Source organism: Podarcis pityusensis, assembly GCF_964106645.2.
Source record: "Podarcis pityusensis genome assembly, chromosome: 17".
NCBI lineage: Eukaryota > Metazoa > Chordata > Lepidosauria > Squamata > Lacertidae > Podarcis > Podarcis pityusensis.
The window spans coordinates 10,709,746-10,730,980 of NC_138042.1; the positions used below are offsets into that span (position 1 = coordinate 10,709,746).

The 21,235-nt window shown below is 44.1% G+C and overlaps 1 protein-coding gene and 2 long non-coding RNA genes across 6 annotated transcripts in view; 1 reads left to right on the forward strand and 2 right to left on the reverse strand.

Annotated features, from left to right (window-relative positions):
• Positions 1 to 14,074, forward strand: part of SLC44A2 (solute carrier family 44 member 2 (CTL2 blood group)) — a 58,626-nt gene extending 44,552 nt beyond the window's left edge. For 2 of the 3 annotated variants that reach the window (XM_080988133.1, XM_080988132.1), the window contains exons 15-22: positions 223 to 485; positions 1,490 to 1,584; positions 2,649 to 2,752; positions 4,659 to 4,732; positions 5,944 to 6,014; positions 6,396 to 6,484; positions 6,949 to 7,033; positions 9,167 to 11,019. In XM_080988133.1, coding sequence (XP_080844259.1) covers positions 223 to 485; positions 1,490 to 1,584; positions 2,649 to 2,752; positions 4,659 to 4,732; positions 5,944 to 6,014; positions 6,396 to 6,484; positions 6,949 to 7,033; positions 9,167 to 9,288 — 903 coding nt within the window. In that variant the 3' untranslated portion in view covers positions 9,289 to 11,019. Of the gene's footprint in view, positions 1 to 222; positions 486 to 1,489; positions 1,585 to 2,648; positions 2,753 to 4,658; positions 4,733 to 5,943; positions 6,015 to 6,395; positions 6,485 to 6,948; positions 7,034 to 9,166; positions 11,020 to 12,788 lie in introns of those variants that run through there. The other variant, XM_080988131.1, reaches the window with a different exon arrangement.
• LOC308467021 lies at positions 10,659 to 12,782 on the reverse strand. The gene is made up of 2 exons (XR_013981089.1): positions 11,527 to 12,782; positions 10,659 to 11,441 (listed from the first exon to the last, which is right to left on the reverse strand). It is a non-coding gene; the product is annotated as an uncharacterized lncRNA (long non-coding RNA).
• LOC308467014 lies at positions 13,772 to 21,135 on the reverse strand. Of its 2 annotated transcripts, XR_013981081.1 has the most exons (3): positions 20,104 to 21,135; positions 17,267 to 17,353; positions 13,772 to 14,761 (listed from the first exon to the last, which is right to left on the reverse strand). It is a non-coding gene; the product is annotated as an uncharacterized lncRNA (long non-coding RNA). The 2 variants fall into 2 exon arrangements; XR_013981082.1 differs by lacking the exon at positions 13,772 to 14,761 and having other exon boundaries at positions 16,807 to 17,353.
• Positions 21,136 to 21,235: the final 100 nt, after the last annotated feature.

Sequence of the window (21,235 nt, forward strand, 5' to 3'; positions counted from 1 at the left end):
CCCCTCTTTCCGCCTCTTTTCTTCCCAACCTAACACTGTATGTAACACTAATGTTTCACAAGAAATGAAACTAATCTGTAGAAAACACAACTTGAAAAAACGCATGTATTTTTGTAAACGTAAGAAATCCTTATTGAAAATATATTCAAGTGGAATTCTGAAGCTGCCTGTCTGGCTCCTATAGCGATGAGAGTAACATCATTTTCTTCCTTCTTTTTTTAGACCTTCAATACTTCCAACGTCACCAAAGTGTGCCCAAGCGCTCGCTGCCTCTTTGCCTTCTACGGTGGCGAGAGCACCTACCACAAGTACCTCATCATCTTCCAGATCTACAATGTCTTTATGTTCTTCTGGCTGGCAAACTTTGTCATTGCCTTGGGCCAAGTCACGCTGGCCGGAGCCTTTGCCTCGTACTATTGGGCCTTTAAGAAACCAGATGACATGCCAGCCTTCCCTCTGTTCTCCTCCTTTGGCAGAGCACTCAGGTACAAAGACTGGGGTGGGCAGGAGAGTTGCAGCATGCAATTCTTGACAGTCGGAAGTTCCTGCATCAGTGTTTCTCATGCTTGGGTCTCCGGCTGTTCTTAGACTACAACTCCCATCATTCCCTGGCCACTGGTCCTGCTGGTTAGGAATGACAGGAATTGTATTCCAACAGCAGCTGGAGACCCGAGTTTGAGAAACACTGCCCTGCACACTGCGGGACCAGGGAAGAATGCAGGGTTTGTTGGCTGAACAGGATCCTAGATAGACAAGGCAGGTTTCTGCACAGTGATTTCAGCTCAGTATTGGACTATCTGCACTCTGGGCTAGATAGGGCATCCAGACTGGAAAATGGTAGAGCATTCAAGTCATTGTGGTATAGAAAAGAGCTTTGATATCCTAGGAGCTGGCACACAGCAGAGGCTTGTTATTTCCAATTGCATACAGAAAACAGAGCCTTGTTTACCACTTAACATCAGGGCTGGGCAACCTGTGGCCCTTCAGATATTGTCAGGCTACAACTCCCATCATTTCTGGATATTGGCCATGCTGGCTGGGGCTGATGGGATTTGGAGTCCAACAACAACCTTATCTCTGGTTGACATCTTTATCTGAATCAGGATAATTTTGAGGCAGTTGATTTGCACGATCTGTGGAGAAGTCCCAGGGCAGAACAGTATCATAGCAAGCTCCAGGAAGGTGCTTAGCATGGTTCCATGACTGAAGGGGGCTTTGGTGATTTCTTCCCAGGAGGAGGTCAGATTCCGGGCAGAGGGAGCTTAAAGCCAGTTGGAGTAAATGAGCCTTAGAAGTAGGCCAGCAGCCCATAAGGATATGCTGCAAAGCCCAATATGGAAATAGGGGTTCAAAATGGAACTTGAGAAACCTAGTGGCTAGACAAGCAGGCTCTCCTGTCCCACTGTGCAGGCTGATACAGCGTCCTTTGTCATAGTTCACAAATGCTCTGAAGCCACAGCAAATACAATTTTTCTGCTCCCCCCAACAGGTATCACACTGGCTCACTAGCCTTCGGCTCCCTCATTCTTGCTATTGTCCAGGTCATTCGAGTCATGCTGGAATATTTGGATCACAGGCTAAAAGGTACTAAGCAGGGGGAAGGATTTAGTACAGGAAGTGTGCTAGGAATGAGAGTCCACCTCTTTCCTTTGGCCACGCATCAGTAGGCTCAGTTGGCATGAAATCATTTTTCCATGTTTAGATTGGGAGATCTTCTCCCTTTCCCTCTCTTTCTCTGCCACCTAGCTAGACATCTTGGGGCTGTCTTTGGATTCTTGAGTCTCTCCTTTTGTATTCTTAAGAGGGATATTTTTTATGCTCCGGGGTGCTGTTGAAGGATGTGCCTGGCCCGAGAATACAGTTAAGCCTATGAGTTATAACTCCCAATAAGCAAAGTGAAAATTGTGCCAAGAATACAAGCTATGGAAATAGTGTGAAATTTCTGCAGATGTCTCTTTCTGCAATTTTCTCACATCTTTGTTATGCAGTCAGGGCTTGAAATTTGGGGTATTTTTGACAGGCAGGTGAGTAGCGGCAGCAGAATATCCCAGTACAGTTGTACCTTGGTTTTCGAACAGCTTAGTTCTTGAATATTTAGGCTCCCAAATGCCGCAAACTTGGAAGTGAGTGTTCTGGTTTGCGAACTATTTTTGGAAGCTTCCTGCAGCCAATCAGAAGCTGCGCTTTGGTTTCTGAATGTTTTGGAAGTCGAATGGACTTCCGGAACAGATTCTGTTCGACTTCCGAGGTACGACTGTATATTACAGGGTGGGGAAGAGGGAACTACAAATAGCTCCACAAGCCAAGACAGCCCTGGCCCCTGAGCACTGCAGCTCCCTACCCCACCCTGCTCACAGAGACAGATGCTTTGGTCCAGCAGGTCTGGTGCACATACAAATCCTAGCATGTTGACATTTCCTCATTGTCTTGAATGATGCTTTCCACTGCACTCTGGACCAAGGGCATAACTCTTGAAGTTATCCCTTTTAAAAAGCTGCTCTTTTTAATAACAAAGGCTAGGATCCTTCAAGTGTTAATGATAATTCCAGATTCTGTGCTTGTGAGCAACTGTGTGCATGGTTCCTGCCCAGTCTGACAAATAGATAATTTTTTTCTCCTCCTCTTCCTTGTTGCCATCCTTGCATTAGCTGCCGACAACAAGTGTGCCAAGTTCTTCTTGACCTGTCTCAAATGCTGCTTCTGGTGCCTCGAGAAGTTCATCAAGTTCTTGAACAGGAATGCCTACATTATGGTGAGGAATCTTGACCGTTCTCAGGGAATTCATGCAGAGTTGTAGATGCTCAGATGATCATGGGGATGACTGCCAAACCAGTTAGCCAGGCCATTAGCAGGAGAGGCTATTAGATGCCTTAGTCATACTTTAGACTAGGGGTGGACCTACATTTTGGGGACCCTGAAGCCTGAACTGTTATGGGGGGCCCCTTTGCAACCAGCAATGAGGTCTGGGTAACCACTGTTGGCTTCTTCAGTGGGGTCATTTACAACAACCTTTACAACATCTGTGCTACCGAATCTCAAATTTTGGGATTGTTGAAATGTATACAGTGGAACCTCAGTTTTTAAACTTAATCCGTTCCAGAAGACTGGTTTGGCTTCCAAAAAGTTCAAAAACTGAGGATCAGTGGGCTGGCTGCAAAGTCAATGGGAAAAAATGAAAAATGCGGCTTGGAAGCCGAAAATTGTTTCTGAAAATTGTTCAAAAACCGGAGCTTGTTACTTCCGGGTTTTCGGCATTCAGGAGCTGAAACGTTCCAAAACAAAGGCATTCGGGAACCGAGGTTTGACTGTACAACAAAAAAGTAACCAATTTAAGTCGTGCGACTTAAATTGCGCCTACTAGACCCATTTTTAACAAAAGCAATGTGGACTTAAATTGCTTCTGGGGCTCCTCCAGGATTAGAGGCCCAGAAGCTTAACCTTCATTAGTTTCATAGTATATCTGTCCCTGCTTTAGACCTTGAAGAAGCCTCTGGCTAGATCTACACTCAACTTTTAAACGTTATTACAATGATTAGAAATAGCGTTCTAAAACGGCAAGACATGGAAGGTCTGCTTTTGGTTTCTCCTTTGCTTCTTTTCCATAGCATCTTCCAGGTTTTCAGTAGTTGGTTGCTCTGCAGCACCCTCTGGGGTCACATTTTAATAACACATTATGAACGTTTAAAAAGAACATCATATGGCTATATGGTTATCAGAATCATCCCTTACCTCTTTTTTTAGCATTAAAAACCACGAGTGTTGATCCGCCCTCTGTTTTCAGGTGTATTGAGGCTTGGAATGTGTCTAGGTCAAATGTTGCCAAATTTTTCATGCTGGTGACACACCTTTTAGAAATGCATCATTTTGCGATGCAGTAATTCAGTTTTATTAGCAAGCCGGAAGTTAAACGAACCCCTCTCCAGCCCTGGGAGGAGTGCGGGGAGCATTTGCATTTGTGTAACACGCCTACACACTGCAGCCGACACACTAACATGTCGCGACACACAGTTTGGAAAGCTCTGGTGATACCTGTGATTTGGGGGATGCTGTAACATGACATGTTTGGTACTGCTACCAAACCTTGTACTCAAGACATCCCTGTTCTTTCAACCTGTGCGGGTTCTTCTGATGACAAGGACATGAAGAGGAGACCTCAAAGATGCAGAGAGGGTGTTCTATTGACTCAAAGGTGTTTTGAATCTGCTGACATTATGGTTTGAGCTCTATCGAAAGATATTCAGATATGGCGTGGAAGATATGACTAACTTTTTTTTAGAAAAGAAGCTGTGTTGGCTGTTCCACAGACTTGAAACATTTTAGGCCAAGCCAATAAACCATCCTTTGTTAACTGTTGAGGTATTCAATCTATATTCTTGCATTTGGTGTCATCCCACCTTTGGCCACAGTTGACAAGAACCAGCACAGAGAGACACCATAAAGGAAAGCACAGAAACTCCCAACATGCTCTCTCTGCCTGCAAGTCCTCTTTGCTTTCTGGAAACAGAGCAGCACTGATGCTGAGCAAATGTCACATTGTCACGATCAATGTAAATCATCCATCTGGTCTGGGGCATGAGGTCAAAAGCTCCTGATTAAAGTACCCTGGATAACTTGACGGAATGTTCATATTCTCTTTGGTGATTTCCCCCCCCCCACAGATTGCCATTTATGGCACTAACTTCTGCACTTCTGCAAGAAATGCCTTCTTCCTGCTCATGAGGAATATCGTCAGGTGAGGGCCTGCCAATGAGTTGCCTGGTTATTACTGCTTCAGGACTTTAAACAGGGATAGCCAGCTTCTTTGGACTGGTGGGGGAGCATCCTCCTTGGGCAAGCTACTTTGGGATGAAATTCTTCCAGCTTTAAGGTTCCCTCTCATTTCCTTCCCACTCCTTTTAAGCATTTTGTTCAGAGACAGCTTGCCCACCTGCCCTGGCCCCATGCTGAAGAATCCTCTCAGAGCTACAAGAGAGGGTGTGCAGTTTCTGCCAACTGGCACACAATGTAAAATGACATGGTGTCATATCCCATATCTTTAGAACTAGGAAGGATCCCAAGTGCCAAAACCACTGCCCAAATGGGCATATGGGCAATAGGGAATAGATGTCAGTTGGCTGGTTCAGAGGGCCTTCTTGGTAGTGGCACCTGCCCTGTGGAATCCCACCACCAGATGTCAAGGAGATTAATAACTATACAACTTTTAGAAGACATCTGAAAGCAGGAATTTTAAAATATTTTATTGTGTTTTTATATTTTGCTGGAAGCTGCCCGGTGTGGCTGGGCCAACCCAGTCAGCTGGGTGGCATATTAATAATAAAATTATTGTTATTAACATTGCACTGGCTTGTAGGCAAGGTTTGGGGATGTGGTCAGGGCTCTATATTTCCTGTGTAAAGAAAGCTTCGGTCCTAAATTCAAAATTGGGAATGGATCGTTTTCTTGCAAACTTGGTGATTTTGATGCGAACCAGCTCGATTCATGTGCTCTGTTTGAACCAGCTATTTGAGAGAATGCAGACTTGAGAATTTCCCTGCACAAAGGAGAAATGTGGAGGGAGGAGAGGCATGGTGAAGTCCAGTATCAGAGGTGTGAATGGGGAAGCAATATAAATCCTGAGCCACAAAAATGGCATGTGTACTGCAGGGGTCTGCAATCCATGATCTGTAGGTTGTGCCCAGTCCAACAAGGGAAAATGCATGGCGGTTCGTTTACCTATAATCTAAAGTGGCCTTCTCTAACCTGGTGCCCTCCACATGCTGTTAAGACTGCCTGATGTTCTGGGAGTTGTAGTCCAACAACATCTAGAGGGCACCAGGTTGGGAAAAGCTGCCTACAGAAACTGTACTCGGGAGTCTCTTCTAGGCATTGCTAGAAATTTCGCTAACATAATTCCACAACGGAGAGGAGGCTTAGAAAATTATTGTTTCTCCTATCTGCTTTCAGGGTTGCTGTTCTGGATAAAGTCACAGACTTCCTGCTTTTCCTTGGCAAACTCCTGATTGTGGGAAGTGTTGGTAAGTTCTTGGGGATATTTCAGGCCTCCTCTCAAATATCCTTCATCCTCTGAACTGATTTATTCAGCTTCTCCTCGGGAATGAAATGCCTTCCATTTGCAGAGGCCCTCCGCCCCCTCATTCCCAGCATTGTTTTGCTTCTTACTTCCTTTTTGCTCAGCTTGTTCCCACTACACACAGATAGAAAATGCAAGGTCCAAGAGCTAATTTTGCAGAGAAGGGGGATGTTTATTTGTGCAGAGACCTTGTCGAAAGATGCATGGGGCACAGAGGGAATAGCTTCTGAGGTGGAGGAGGGGAGGAATGGGTTCAAAAGTTTGACTTGAAGATCAGACAGAAAATTCTGAGATGAAATGATTTTGTTTTTCTTTCCCCTTTTAGGTATACTTGCCTTCTTCTTTTTCACCCACAGGATAAAAGTTATTCAAGACACAGCACCACCCCTTAACTACTACTGGGTCCCCATTCTGGTTGGTATCTAAGCTAAGGACTTCTTCAGTTCTTAACGCCCCTACTACATATCTTGGAAGCTAAAGTTTCTTTTGCATATTCTGTCTTTCAGCTATGATAGTTTGAGTTAGTCCTTGTTAGTTGTGTTGCTTGTTGAGGACGCAGGGGAAGGGAGGAGAAAACCACTATTAATTTGCAGTAATATCTATATTGGAGACTCTGTCTTACATTTATTTCACCTGCAACGAGTTCAAGGCGGTGAATGTGGTTCTCCCCGCCACCTATTTTATTCTCACAACAACCCTGTGAGTTTTGGCAGAAAGTAACTGACTGCCCCAAGGTCATCATCTTGACTTTTATGAACCCAGGTTTCAACTCTTGACTTCTTGCAAAAGTTGCAGCTTCAACGCCATTTCTAGTTTGCAGCCGCTGGCTAGCTGAGATGCAGCTCGTAACAGAGACGATTCTCTGCTTTTTCTTGCAGACGGTGGTTGTAGGCTCCTATCTAATTGCACACGGATTCTTCAGTGTGTATGCCATGTGTGTGGACACACTCTTCCTGTGTTTCTGTAAGTATCCAGCTCTGGTGCCATTCTAGTGAAACAAGCACGTTTGCCCAAGCACTATAAACTGTAATGGAAATGCTCCAGTCACTGTGGTATTAAACCAGCAGCTGCTGAAAATGTCCTGCAGGCAGTTTCTCCTATGCCTCCCCTACCCGCAAAAGAACCACAAATTCCTGATTCCTTGGGCCATAGTGCAAGAGGACCCTCAGAAGGCATGATGCAGGCCAGAAAAAATGGTCCTGCATGGGCCTTGCTTTTGCCAAAAGGTTGGGCTCTAGTGATATTCCATTCCAGATAACAGCCATGTCAGTCTGTTACAGCACAAACTGCTGTTGTGCATTGAAGGCTAACAGATTCATTGTGATCTATGTCATGTCATCTGTCACTGACTTCTCTTCTGGGGGACACATTCGGATAAACTGACTTTTGAATACCAGTCATAGAAGCTGTAGGCTACAAAAGAACCCTCAGCCCTTCTGCCCTTATTTTGCCTCTGCATTTTCCAGCACTTGTTTGCTAATCAATTGGATTACGAAGTTTAATTGGTAGATTTAATCAGCTGAAGCTGATTAACTGAAGAGGGCAGTTTCTAACCGGGAAGGCTGAGAGTTTTGATTTTGAGCCTACTTTGCATTTTAGTATCTTCTTGTCATGGGAAGTGCTAAAAAATGAAGAGTGGTAATTTAAAATGTACAGCCCGCTCCTATTCATGCTTATTCAGAAAGATGCCCACTTACTGTATTGGGGTTTGCTCCCAATGCCATGCTACGCTATGCTTCCTTCCTATAATATCTGAAAAGGGCACCTCTGAGGTTTAGGTAACTTGCACATTTATTTTGATTTAAGTAGTTGCCCTTATTGATCATTTAAATCCTAGAGTGCCCCTATATGTGTCTGTCTTTTTGTTGCATTTGCATTGCAGCAGAATTGCATATTGACTTAAAATGTGTTTGAGGCAGCCAATCGATTCCGTTCCCAAGGGAGAATTTCCTTCCCATTCCCTTGGTCATATTCCGCTCTTGTTGTCTCCTGCCTCTTTCCCGATTCCTTTTCTTTCTCTGAATTAGAAACCCTCTATCTGGCTGTGAGTTTCCCCCATTAGGTACTGCATTTACCACCTCAGTGCTTCTCAAATTGTAGGTGCATGTGAAAGAGATCTTCAGCAGAGGCAGAAAAGACTGCCTACTTGGCTGAATTGTTGCAGTTTTATTTAGCTGAGAGGCTCCCCTGTAACCATCCGAGTCTTCCCTATTAGGTAGCAGTCAAGGACAGGCAGAATGTGCCTTCCTATCTCAAGTCTTTATTTGCCTCCGCCTCCCACACTGTGAGGCACACACACACACAAAAAGGGGGGGGGGAGAGAACTAGAGTTTAGGATTGATCAAAGGAAGGACTTTCCTCACACAGTTGGCTTACGGAACTCACTGTTCTAAGATATGGTCATGGCCATCGATTCAGCAGACTTTAAAAAGCATCAGGAGAAGTCTGCCATTCACTATTTGTCAGAACAGTGATGCAGAACCTCCCCAGATTCACAGCTAGGATACCTCTTGTCTACCTGATGCAGGAAAGAGAGAACTTGGGACAGCTGTTGAGTTTAGGCTTGGTTTGTGGCTTTCCCATAGGCATCCAGCTGGTTTGGGAGGGGATGCAGTGTGGGAATAATTGACAGGTCCAAGGTCATGCAGTGAGCTTCATGGCTGCGTGAGGATTTGAACCCTGGTTTCCTAGATCTTAGGACAGCACTACACCATACCAGCTCTCTGGTTCTGGAAATGACTCATTTTAGCCACATGGTAGCAGGGTCGTACGAGCTGACTCCTCTTGCGATTGTGAAACTATTAACTTCTGATTTTTCCTTCATGTCTCCGCCATCAGCTTAGTTAGCAACTCCTCCGCTTTCGCTATAGTAGCAAGCATTTTCCATAGCATAAAAGCAGTTGACTGCCTAAGCTGCCTTACTCTCTTTCTGGGTGGAGGAATCTATTTGCAACTAACTCCAAATCTTCTCTTTCTCTCTCTCTCTCCCCTTTTTGTTTTGTATTCCTTTGCTTTTGTCTTTATATGTTTTGCTTTGCTTCTCTCTTGTCCATCCTTCTGCGGCTGCTTTCTCTGTCTTCCGTGGGATCCCAAAAGGTGAAGACCTGGAAAGGAATGATGGATCTCCTGAGCGGCCTTATTACATGTCCCCCGCACTGAGTGAAATCCTGCTGAAGGGAAGCCTAGAATCTTCCAAAAGTGCTGAGAGCCAGGAATAGGGACTGGTGCACGGAGTGGGAGAGGCACACGCAGGTTCCCCACTGTGAGCCTTGTGCACACCTGCCTGGTCCGTGTGCAGGTGTTGTTCCTTCATGGCTGCCCTGAGAACTGGTGCAAACCTCCTAGTTTTGCTGTTCTGGGAAACAGTGCTTCCTCTGGCAAGTGGGAGGCAAACATTCTGGCGCCAGAGGAGCGGAAGCGGAAGTTCAAGGCCAAATGCGTTTAATGTCAGGAAAACTCGCCGCATCTCCGTTGTTTGCACCATGTGGTGCTGTTTTCTGCTCTCCCCAAAATGCCATCGCTATAGCAAGTCTGGCTATTTAACCGGTTGCATAAATAAGCAGAATGCATACAGTACAGAGTGGGTGCTGCAGATATTTACATTAAGTATTGGATCATTTCTTGGACTTGCCCTTTCCTTGACTAGGCAGATGTAGAACAGAGCCATTTATTTGGTTATCAGTGAATTTCGAGAGCAGATGCTTTTGTCCAAAGGGGCAAAATAACCAAAATTATCGAGGTGCTAGGGATATCTTTGGCTGGTTGGGCTGGTTTTGAGTTGAGTCTACTTAGACGGGAGGCTTCAAATTGCTTAGGACTTGCTTCCAGGCAGAAGTAAGTGGAGGAGGAAAGGGATTCTAGCATAGCAGCAAAGAGTTGTTTCCTTGTTTTGAAGTTCCTGCTGCAACTTTGTGGGGCTCTTGGCCATTTCTCCCAGAAGCTTTGAGTTTCCTTCATTTTCAGTTCCTTTACTTATTTTGTTGAAAAGCAGTATTCTGTACAACCTGCAAGCTTGCTATCCTGCTGGATGATCCCTTTTACTGAACTGTTCTGACACTCTAGCATGCCATTGAGATTACAGTAGCTTGCAGAGTAATCTTTATCAATATACAACATTTGCTTGTATGTAACTTCTCTACAGCTTGTCTTGATGCGGAAAGCAATGGCTACTAATTTCCCTAATGGCTCTCTTCCTAGGCTATGGTCCCAATCCCACACAGCTATGTATGCTTAAGCCCATTGAAATACATAAGTTTTAGCATACCATACTGAACTATAGTCAAAATGTAGTGTTGAAATTCCCAGTGTAGCCTTGAAATTCCCAATGTACATCTTTGCAAAGTCCTTAATTAAGCTAATAATGATCTTGAAAAATCTGTGACTGATATCTCCTTCCTATGGCACATAAAGTATTAGATTTTCTTCCTCAAAATACAACCCCCCTGGTTTTTCAGTATTGTATAAAGCTGGAGTTTATTTTTGTCTGCTTTACAAAAGTTTTATTAGCTGAACATAGTATATGTCAGGATATTTATTCCTTGTGCCAGAAAAACAAATCTGGCTCCAATCATTGTAAAACTAAAGGGTATTGTTTTTTGTTTTTGTTTTTGGTGGGGAAGGGGAGGGAAGGTGAGTTAGCAAACAACTGTGAATTTGCTTAGGAAAGGATGAAAAGGAATTATGTGGGTTTGGCAGCGGCTAGGCAGTCAGAAAGGAAAGTGGGGCAGACAGAATGCTGTATTGGGAGGTTTTCCTGAAAACACTTAATACATTCTGCATCTTGTTCCACACGGCATCAAACTTCCAGATTCCATCTCGGAAAACTCAGTGCCTTATTAAAGAGATACTTCCTTTATGTTAGCTCTCCTGGTGTCATGTGGAACATTATCCACTTCAAGTTTATGGTCTGGAATTACCTTTGATTAAATATAATTATGATAAGTTTTTTTGATTTTTTTGTCCCTGGCTTCTTGGTTATCCTTGAGAGTTGCTTTTGGCACAGATATTCTGTAAACATGCAAAAGATAGCATAGGATCAATTCAAAATGAAATTAAATGAATGTTGACAAAGACTCACTAGTGATCTTCATCACAATGAGATGGAAACTTGTTTTTTTAAAGATGAAATTGGAGGCCAAAAGCATTATAAATTCTGTAGTGTTTCATGAGACAATGGCCAGCCTGGAAACTCCTGTGGCTAGTGGCAGGCAGTTGTTTTCTAAAGGAGCTAAATGAGAGAAAGGTTTTCCTTCCCATGATGTGTACACATTTCTTCTGCCCCAGGGTTGTCTCTGGCTAAACAGGTTCTGGAAGCAAAATAAAAGGTGAAAATCATTTTCCAGAGGCAATACTGGTATGAAATCCAAAAAAACTATGGTCCTACTGCTGCCTGTTGATGACCTGAGCAGGCAGAGCACTTTTTGAAGTTTTTGAAGACGTCACTGTTTCTGGTGGACTTTTTTTTGGAGCAGCCAATTTTGGTTTTGAGCAGATCACTCATACCTGTATCAGGAATATGCCTCTTTCTTGTGCTGCACCAGTTTTTAAAAATATATATATGCAGGGAAGTTGACAAAAGGCTGCAAAGACAGAACTTTGTGAAGAGAAGGCCAGATGCAGGTTTTTTTTTTTTTAATATTTTATTAAGGATTTTCTTGTTTTACAGAAGTGTAGTGCCTCGTATTTTTTTTTTCATGTAACATTTTTACAAATCCGTTTCATTTGTTTGATATGCGTCTGGCAAATGGGCCAGTATGCTATTCACATACATTGGATCTTATATCACAAAAGAGGCATAGTATTTGTCAGGATGTGAGTAGGGGAATGGTGCTCTTTACAAAGCTTAATTGATCAGTTTGATGCTAATAAAAAAGATAAAGAATTTCCAAATAAAAAGACAAGCAGAGCAAAACTTCATATAACTTATCACCACCACTGTTGCTGCCATGGCCAGAGGCAGTATTCTTCAGCTTCTCTTCCTGCTTCCCCATGGAGGAAAAAAGATCCTCTTCATTGCCACCCCTTGGAAAAAGAAAGCAGGTGTAAAAACTTGACTCTGCATTTTAAATATGCAAATTGAACTCCTCATCTTCTCCTCCGATTCTGCTTGCCTGGAATCCTGCTAAATTTAAAAGGCTGTGGAATTAAATTCTATCCTCAAAAGAAGCTGTGCAGTTCAGAGTTCATACGTACCTGCTTGTTGTGCATTGCAAGGTTCAACTGACAGCTTCGTTCTAAGCACTCAATTTACATGCAGAGAGGAGGGAAGTTGTGAGCTTCCCACTTAATTTTCTTAATGCAAATGTTGCCTCAAATGTGAGATTTCATCTCGATCTTGACATCTGTGGAATCATTAGGACACTGCCAGAGCCTTGAGAATGGGGTGATCCATCTCCTCACACCAAGACATGGTTGAGGAAACCCATCCTGACCATATCCTCCACCATGAGGAATTGTTCAATCTTCCTTGAGGAAAAGTGGAAGGATTGACTTGTCAGTTCAAAATCCTTCTCAGTTTGGGACATGCATCTAGAGTAGGGAACACTAGCTTGCTTGGGGGGAGTCCCAGCCTCCAGTTAGTGGTGTCAGGTTTCCCTGTGTTTTCACAGGTTCAGATTGCTAACACTTTCCCTTTGTAATGGCCTTACTTGATCCCAGATACCTGCCATTTGGTACTTTTCACATCCCTTTTGCTGGGGGAATTTGTCTCTCTTTGCAGTGGAAGATCTGGAACGTAATGATGGCTCTACCGAAAAGCCTTACTTCATGTCATCTAATCTGAGAAAGCTCTTGAAGAAGACCAACAAACAGCAAGCAGATGCATAGCTGACCCTCCCATTCATTCCTGTTGCTTCCGTTGGTAGCATGCAGCAGACGCACTGGAATTAACCAGTCTGAGATTTGTCAAGCCTTTTCTTTGAAGAGCAGCAGTCTGTGGGGTCCTGCTTCCACTTGCTGTGCCAGAACAACAGTAGCATCCCTTGATTTGGAAACACTCTTGGCCCACCCCCCTTGAAAAACGAGGAACTTCTGTCACAATAGCTCCATCTGAAGTCTTGAGTGTAGAGGTATCTGCTACTACGTCAATCAAAGCCTCCCTGCTCACGATCAGCCTGGAGTGGCTGGGTTTCTTGCTTGCCAGTGCAGAAGCAGTTTGCAGAAGCGGTAGATTTCAGTTGCCAGCAGTCCAGGGAGGCTGTAACCCGCTAGCCAGCTGAGCTGATTTCATTCCATTAACTTGTTTCAGTAGACTCCAAACTGGCCTCAATCCAAGTGTTCTGGCTTAATCTTAAAACAAATAATCTTTGAGAAGTTGGATCATTCCAATAACACATTTTTTAACCGTTTGTATTTACTAAGTGTCTTTTCTCCTTGCCGTGGCGTTTACTTCATTATATATACCCTTTGCCACTTGGGATAGACACCTTTAAAGGAGCAAGCTGCCTTTCAGCATGGCACGTTGACTTGGTGGATAATTTATAACCTCTTCCAAATGACTAGCAGCCTTTCATACAAATGCTGTGAAGAAAATCTTATAGGCAACTGTTGTTGGGGTTGCCGGTGAAAGAAAGCTTGGGTAATAGCGCTGTTGTTTCTTGAATGAGGATGGGGCAAAATGGTTGTAGCAGCTTTGACTTGCTAAATAGGGAAAGGTCTTCAAAATATTATTTGCAAGAAAAAAGCTGTGTGTTTGTTGGGCGGGGGGAAGTAAACAAAGTAAGTATGAACTTTGGAATAACTAAATATGAGGCAGAACCTAAATATATGCAAAAAATGTATCACTAAAATGCAAGGATGTAGGAGGATTAGTTGGAAAGAGTTCCAAATTGTGGCTACAGGAATTGGTAACTTTCCACAAAGGTAATGATAATACCATCAATCAATTTTTAAATCTGGGCAGTTAATTTTGTGTTTGCTTTTTATAGTCCTTTTCTACTCTCCTATACATCCCTGTATCTTTCAAAAATTATTTTATAACTGAAACATTAAACATTTTGTTTTGTACATCTCTTTAGTGTGGTTTTCTTTTTTACTCAGTCTGTAATTCCAACAAAACTTATGAAGTCTAATGCAATTTGTATTTTTAGAAATCAAAGTAATTAGTGGTGTCTTTCTCCCCCACCCCAAAATTCATCCACTGCATGGAAGATGTTCTACATTTAAATTGCTGGGGGACTTCAAATATATATTAAAGGAAAACCTATTATATTATTTATTTACCTGAACTCTAGTTCAAAAAACAGTTTAATAGAAACGGGAAATTATGTGTTTGGCACAGCCCTCTTTCTTTTAGGAACCTGAGTAAGCAGATTCCATGATCCATAATCAGGTTGGAAATCAACACTTTAACTGGAGATAATCCCAGATGTAATTAAATGTATCTTGGCATATCTTAAGGAGACATTCATTTCAAAGAAGATACCACCCAAAACGGTTAATTCTGTGATCTCAGGCATTGGGAACAACCTACCTGTTGAGCATATGCTTTCAATAGGACATCACAGTTGAGAAGGGGGTTGTCTCACCCCACCTGTCAAAATCCCTTATGTGGGGTTCCCAAGTGCCTGGGAAGCCCCAAGCTCAAGTGCTGGCAAAATGCTTCCCCATCAGCTGACAGGAAAATGAGAATAGAAGCCTACATTTAGCAGGTATCAGATGCACATGGAAGAAATCACCCCTTGCAGCCAGTGTCTGCAAAAAAGAAACAGAAAAAGGGTGATCCACTGCCCCAAAGGAGGGCTCATGTGAGTTGTTGGGTGAAGGGATACCAAAGAAGGGTGTCAAAAATGCCAGAGGGATCAGTTCTAATGCTTTATTCAAGTAAAGTGTAGACTTAAAGCAGATCAGCCTGCTAGGTCTCCCAGCCTTTACAGACTTAGGATGGATACCGCAGCAAGATGGCTTGTCCGCACCCAAGCAAACATGCATACAGTGGTGGAGCTTCACGCTCTGGCACCGGGAAGGCGGAGAGCAGGCGGGGGCGGAGCTGGCGCTGGAACTCGTCCTGGGGGTGGGACGCCCAGCGCAGGTACCCCACCGGGATTGCATTGCCGGGGACAGTGTGCTCCCCTCACACTCCTCTTCCTCCACCAGTGCATGCATACATTCTTTATACACAAAGCAACATACGTCTCTTTGGCCACAACTTCCCATCGCTTTACCTAACCAGATGAGAGCATAGGTGGCAAACACCCAAATCTTACAGATAGTTAACCTTTCTGGGCTCAGAGCACAGCACCCCAAGCTGACAGATAAGGATAACATTAAAGGTAAAGGGACCCCTGACCATTAGGGTCCAGTCATTACTGACTCTGGGGTTGCGATGCTCATCTCGCTTTGCTGGCCGAGGGAGCCGGTATATAGCTTCCAGGTCATGGGGCCAGCATGACTAAGCCACTTCTGGCGAACCAGAGAAACGCCGTTTACCTTCCCGCCAGAGCAGTACCTATTTACTTGCACTTTGACGTGCTTTCAAACTGCTAGGTTGGCAGGAGCAGGGACCGAACAATGGGAGTTCACCCCGTTGCGGGGATTCGAACCGCCGACCTTCTGATCGGCAAGTCCTAGGCTCTGTGGTTTAACCCACAGCGCCACCCACGTCCCTAAGTATAACATTAGAGCCTGCTAATTAGCTTATATCAAAGCAAGTGAATATATATGAGCTCATTGCTGCAAGAACTACCAATTAATTGTGGGGTTATCTTGATTACTAAGATGGTGTTAGCAAAGCTTCTGGAACAGGTCACCTTTGATTCAACGCAACTGTTTCCCAGACTGTTTCCTCTGCACAGAAGTCATGTGTCGCAGAGCACAGTTTGGCTCTGCTAGTGATCCCATGCCTCTATAAGGCTTGCACACGCATCCAGGAGTTGGAATGATGCTTCTCTGATTGAATAGGAGACTCGTGTTGCTGCAACATTTCCCCTTAAAGGAACTTCAAAGGGACCCAATATAGACCAAAAGTCCCAGAAGGCAGTAGAAGTAGGAAAAGGCAGAATGTTCTAAAAAGACTACAGCATGCCTCCATCAGAAAAGAGAGAATCTAGACATAGCAGCAGATAGAATGGGAGGCAACACAAATGTCCAAATCCCAGAGGGGGAAAGGTATTGGAAAACACCTGGGAGAAACTAATATCGCCTATGCTTGTCAAAACTCCTCTGACCATGAACAGCTGGGTAACTGGTCTCCTGACCCAGCACTAGTATGTGAAAATTATTTTATTACACACGTGGATCATAACAACATGCAGTTCAACACAGGCTCTACCTGTAATCAACAGGCTCAGTCCACAGCCAAAGGAACTGATAGGGCAGAGCGAGAAAGATTTGCAGATTTGTATGGCTACCTCCGAGACCATTGTCTCCTTAATGCCCAAACTAATGGGGGGCGGGGGGGGGGATTCAGAGCTTGGACTGCTTAAGAAAGGAACTATCTGGGATCAAGGCTAATATGCTTGTCTTGTTAGGGTTAATTGAGCTGGTGATCCTAACAACAGTTCCCGCACCTCTGCTGGCACAACTCAATAAACCTAACCAAGACTTGCCTATGCATGCAACAGTACAAAATAGGAATAAGGTGGTAGGATGGCTTTGGACTTCATTAATCTGCAGATTGGGGGCAGGGATCATGTTTCTGAATATCCCCCTATGTACTAATAATAAAGCTGCTAACTGCTATTATTGTTTTGCTGATAATTCCTGCCAGAGCTGTAAGTGGGCGAGCTAGAAGCCTCCTCTGATGTAACAGGCTTTTATTTGCAGGCGATACTTTGTGTGTGAGAAGAATTAAGGCAGCACCATCCACAGGGTGAAGTGATAGGAGTCCACTCAATGGTCTCATACTTGTTGGCCTCCACCTATCTCGAGAGACAATGGAGTGCGTCTCCGGGTGTGAAATCAAATGGCACCAAAGTGACCTTCCTGGGGTGCATATGCTTGGGCCCCAACCAGTGGTTAAAGTCAGCCTCTTAGTCCATAAATTAACAAGGCCATTGTGTGGCCTGGATCACAAACAAGGAGCTTGCCACCACGACTGGATTCCTACATTAACATATAGTTATTTTTCTTTCGGAAAGCTTAACATGTGGAACACAACTCACCCACCTAGAAATACATGTTTCCCCATCTATGTTCCCCTCTGACATTTTGTTCTAGTGCTGCCACTCTTCACACAAGGCAATCAAAACTATGACTTACCAGGATCATGCGACTGTGCAGGGTTTAGAGAGCAGTTCTCCGAAAGCTCTTTCATCTCTAACCCTGAGCTGCAGCCAAGAACAAAACCTTGAAATATGAAATCGCAGTTAAAGGGGCTTTGGAATTTGTATACAAGTGAGAAAAGAGCCCTGTACCCTTTGCTGTTTCTCTGCTCTCAAGCGCCCTGTCAGGGTTCTAATATATGCCTAACTTGGAATTAGGCACCTAGTCGAGCCTGCCTCTGCCTCCCATTGCCTCATGGTCAATACAGACCAGGCCGGGTATTTGGTCTCTATAATTTTGGAGGTGATGAACATGGTTACAAATTGGAGGTGATGAGCATGGTTACAAAAGAAGCACCAGAGACTGGAGAGGAATTTTCAGAGAGAAGAAATGAAAGGTGCAAATAAAAAGTAATTTAGAAACCTCTCAAGAGGAAAAAAGCAAAAACTCTAATAAAGTGTTAGGGTGCCTTTTCAATCTTCTGTGGGTATCCCTTTTCCCCAATTTATTATTTCTTTCAAGATCTGTTTGAGCAAAAATCTGATAACAAAAGATTAATCTTTTAAGTGCTACAATCTGTGAGAGGGAATGTTGGTTGGAAAGGAATCAGCACTGCAGTACTTGGCATTCCCAAGTAGTGACCAAAATGCAATTGATGTAAGTGCATATTGCATTTGAAACACTGGCTCAGTGTATTAAACGGGAGCTCTTATTTTGCACTGTATTATTCTCCCTCAAAAATGATTTGTGAAACCAGAACAAAATTGGAAATATAAGCTTAACTTCTATATTTTCTTCACTAGATTTGTTTTTTAAAATATGAGCCTCAATAAATCCCTCTTAAGACAATAAATCCCTCTTAAGACAAGTCAACACAACCAGATTAAATTAACTAAAATCCCAACATTTCTGCTTGCTTGGGTGAGGAATCAATACAAAAAAATTAAATAATTCCATTTTTTTGTAATGGTTTTAATGATGTTTTGAGTATGATGTTATATGGCTGCTTTTGTATCCTTTGGGAGGAATGACATGATAATTGTAAAATAATAATGGATCCCCATATTATTGTGGGATATTCACCCCACCACAGAAAGCTACAGAGATGTGGACCATACAAATAATTCTGGTCTTTGCTCCCATGTAAGCTGGCATCAGTGATCTGTAGTTGGGAAGGACTGGCTCCTTAAATCCAATTTTCAGAGCAGTCATTCTGCAAAGCCAGATGTGCAGAAACTTGGAACAACCTAGTAACATTGCTTGGAACATAATACTCAAAGGCTGAACGACTCAAAGGGTAAGGCAGACTGAGGTCTATGGGAGTTCCTATTAACTAATGAAACAGTCAGTCTGTGAACAGTTAGAAAAAGGATGATGTGATTACTAAGACCCAGCATGGGTTTCTAAAAAAAACAAGTCATGCCAGATGAATCTCATTCCTTTTTTATATATACAGTGGTACCTCAGGTTACATACGCTTCAGGTTAAAGACTCTGCTAATCCAGAAACCCAGTACCTCGGGTTAAGAACTTTGCTTCAGGATGAGAACAGAAATCGTGCTCCTGCAGCGTGGCAGCAGCAGGAGGCCCCATTAGCTAAAGTGGTGCTTCAGGCTAAGAACAGTTTCAGGTTAAGAACGGACCTCTGGAATGAATTAAGTACTTAACTTGAGGTACCACTGTATAAAGTAATAAGCTTGGTGGATCAGGGGAATGCTGTGGGCATAGTGTATCTTGATTTCAGTAAGGCTTTTGACAAAGTTCCACATATTTTTGCAGAGCGGCTAGTAACACATGGGCTGGATTAGGTAACTGTTGGGTGGATTTGTAGCTGGTTGACTGACCAAACCCAAAGAGTGCTCATTAATGGCTCCTTATCATCCTGGAAAAGAGTGGCAAAGTGGGGTGCCTCAGGGTTCTGCCTTGGGCCCATTGTTGTCCAATGCCTTTATAAACAACTTGAATGAAGGAATTGAAGGGATGCTCACCAAATTTGCAGATGACACCAAACTTGGGGAGGGAGGTAGCTAATGAGTCAACAGTGGGATGCAGCAGTAAAAAAAAGCTAATGCTATCAACCAGTATAGTCTCCAGATCAAGGGATGCAATAGTACCACTCTGTTCTGCCTTGGTCAAACCCCACCTGGAATAGTGTTGTTCTGGGTGCCACAATTTAAGGAGGATATTGCCAAGCTGGAACATGTGCTGAGTAGGGCAAACAAGATGATCAAGGGAATGGAAACCAAGACTGATGAGGAATGATTAAGGGAGTGGTTATTTTTAGCCTGGAAAAGAGCCTGAGAGAATATATGATAATCATATTCAAATATTGAGAGGACTGTCACATGGAAGATGGAGTAGGCTTGTTTTCTCCTCCAGAGGGTAGGACTCAATCCAATGGATTCAATTTACAAGGAAGGAGATTATGACAACATCAGGAAGTACCTTCTGACAGTGAGAGCTGTTCGACAGTGGAATGGACTCCCTTGAGAGGTTGTGGATTGTCCTTTCTTGGTTTTGAAGGAGAGGTTGATCATGTCATGCATTAGCTGCGATTCCTGCATTGCAGGGGGTTGGACTAGATGACCCTAGAGGTCCCTTCCAACCCCACAATTCTTATTCTAATATTTCATTCTTCAGCCCAATCTTAAGCATATTTATTTACACAGAAATAAGTCTTACTCAGTGGGGCGTTTCCCAGATTTTTACTGGATTTTATAAGAACTGTAGTGTGCAGCTTGTTTATACTATCCTTTCCACGCTTACTTCCATTTTTAATTAACATCCCGCCAAAAATCAGTATTGTATGTGAAAATACAAGCAGTAAAACAATACCTAGTATCACTAGTTCTGTCTGGACATTCCCCTAGATCCCTTTTAAGTTGCAATGTGGCTACAGCCATGTGGCGACCACCTTAAGTGTTTCCCTTGTTGTATCACACCTGAGAGCGCCACCAGCGGCTAAACAAGACATAACAAGACAAAGGCATCAATCCCATCCCCATTTACCTGGTAGCAAATGCCACTAAATTCAACATGACTTGCTTGGGTGTAGATATGGTTAGAATCGCACTGCAAATCCCACTCATCTCAATAGGACTTGCTTCCAAGTAAAGCAGGCAGGTCCGCTTGAGCGGAAGTTTGCTATCGGCTCGGCTGCTTAGTCTAACGGGTGCAATTTATAAATGCTACAGGAGGATTAACAAGGCGTCCGACTACAAAAGGATTAAGGGCGTGCCTAAACGTGAGTATTTTATTCTTATTTGATGGGCACCGTGGGAACTGAAGAACTCCGAGCAACCATAGCTCAGTGGCAAAGCGTCCGCCTTACAAGTGGAAGATCCCGGGTTCGATCCCCGACACCCCCAGATCAGAGTTGGGAGCGGCTCCTGCCAGAAATCCTGAGAAGCTGCTGCCAGTCAGTGCAGACAATACTGAGGTAGATGGACCTCCACAATGGTCTGATGAGCAGCTTCCTGACGCCGAAGCTATGGGTATTTAGGATCGCAGCTTTATTGCGCACACTTCGCTCCGTGGAAGGTGGGCTGGCCGGTGTCTGTTACGACGCTTTGGGTCGCCCTGCCTGTGCAAGATATAGAGACCGACCAGTTCAATAAATAAAAAAGATATAGTGTATATGGAAAGGTAGTTGCGCCCTCCATCCGCCTCCACAACCCCCTTTCCCTCGAATACTTGGAAACAACCGTCCCGTTTCGCATGTGGGGACGCGCTGGGTCGAGCGCCCCGCTCATCTCCGCACGGCTCGCGTGTGAGGAGACAAGATGGCGGCGGGGAAGGAGGCGGGGCGGAAGGACTAGAACGCCGCGCTCCTCCACCCCGCAGGCAAGGCGCGCGCCTCCTCGCCCGGCCGCGATTGGAGGAGAGGGGCGCAAACCACGTGGTCCGGCGACCTGCCTTTCTCCTCCGCGCAGCCCCGCCCCTCCCCTCCCCCCTCCCGCGCGCCGCC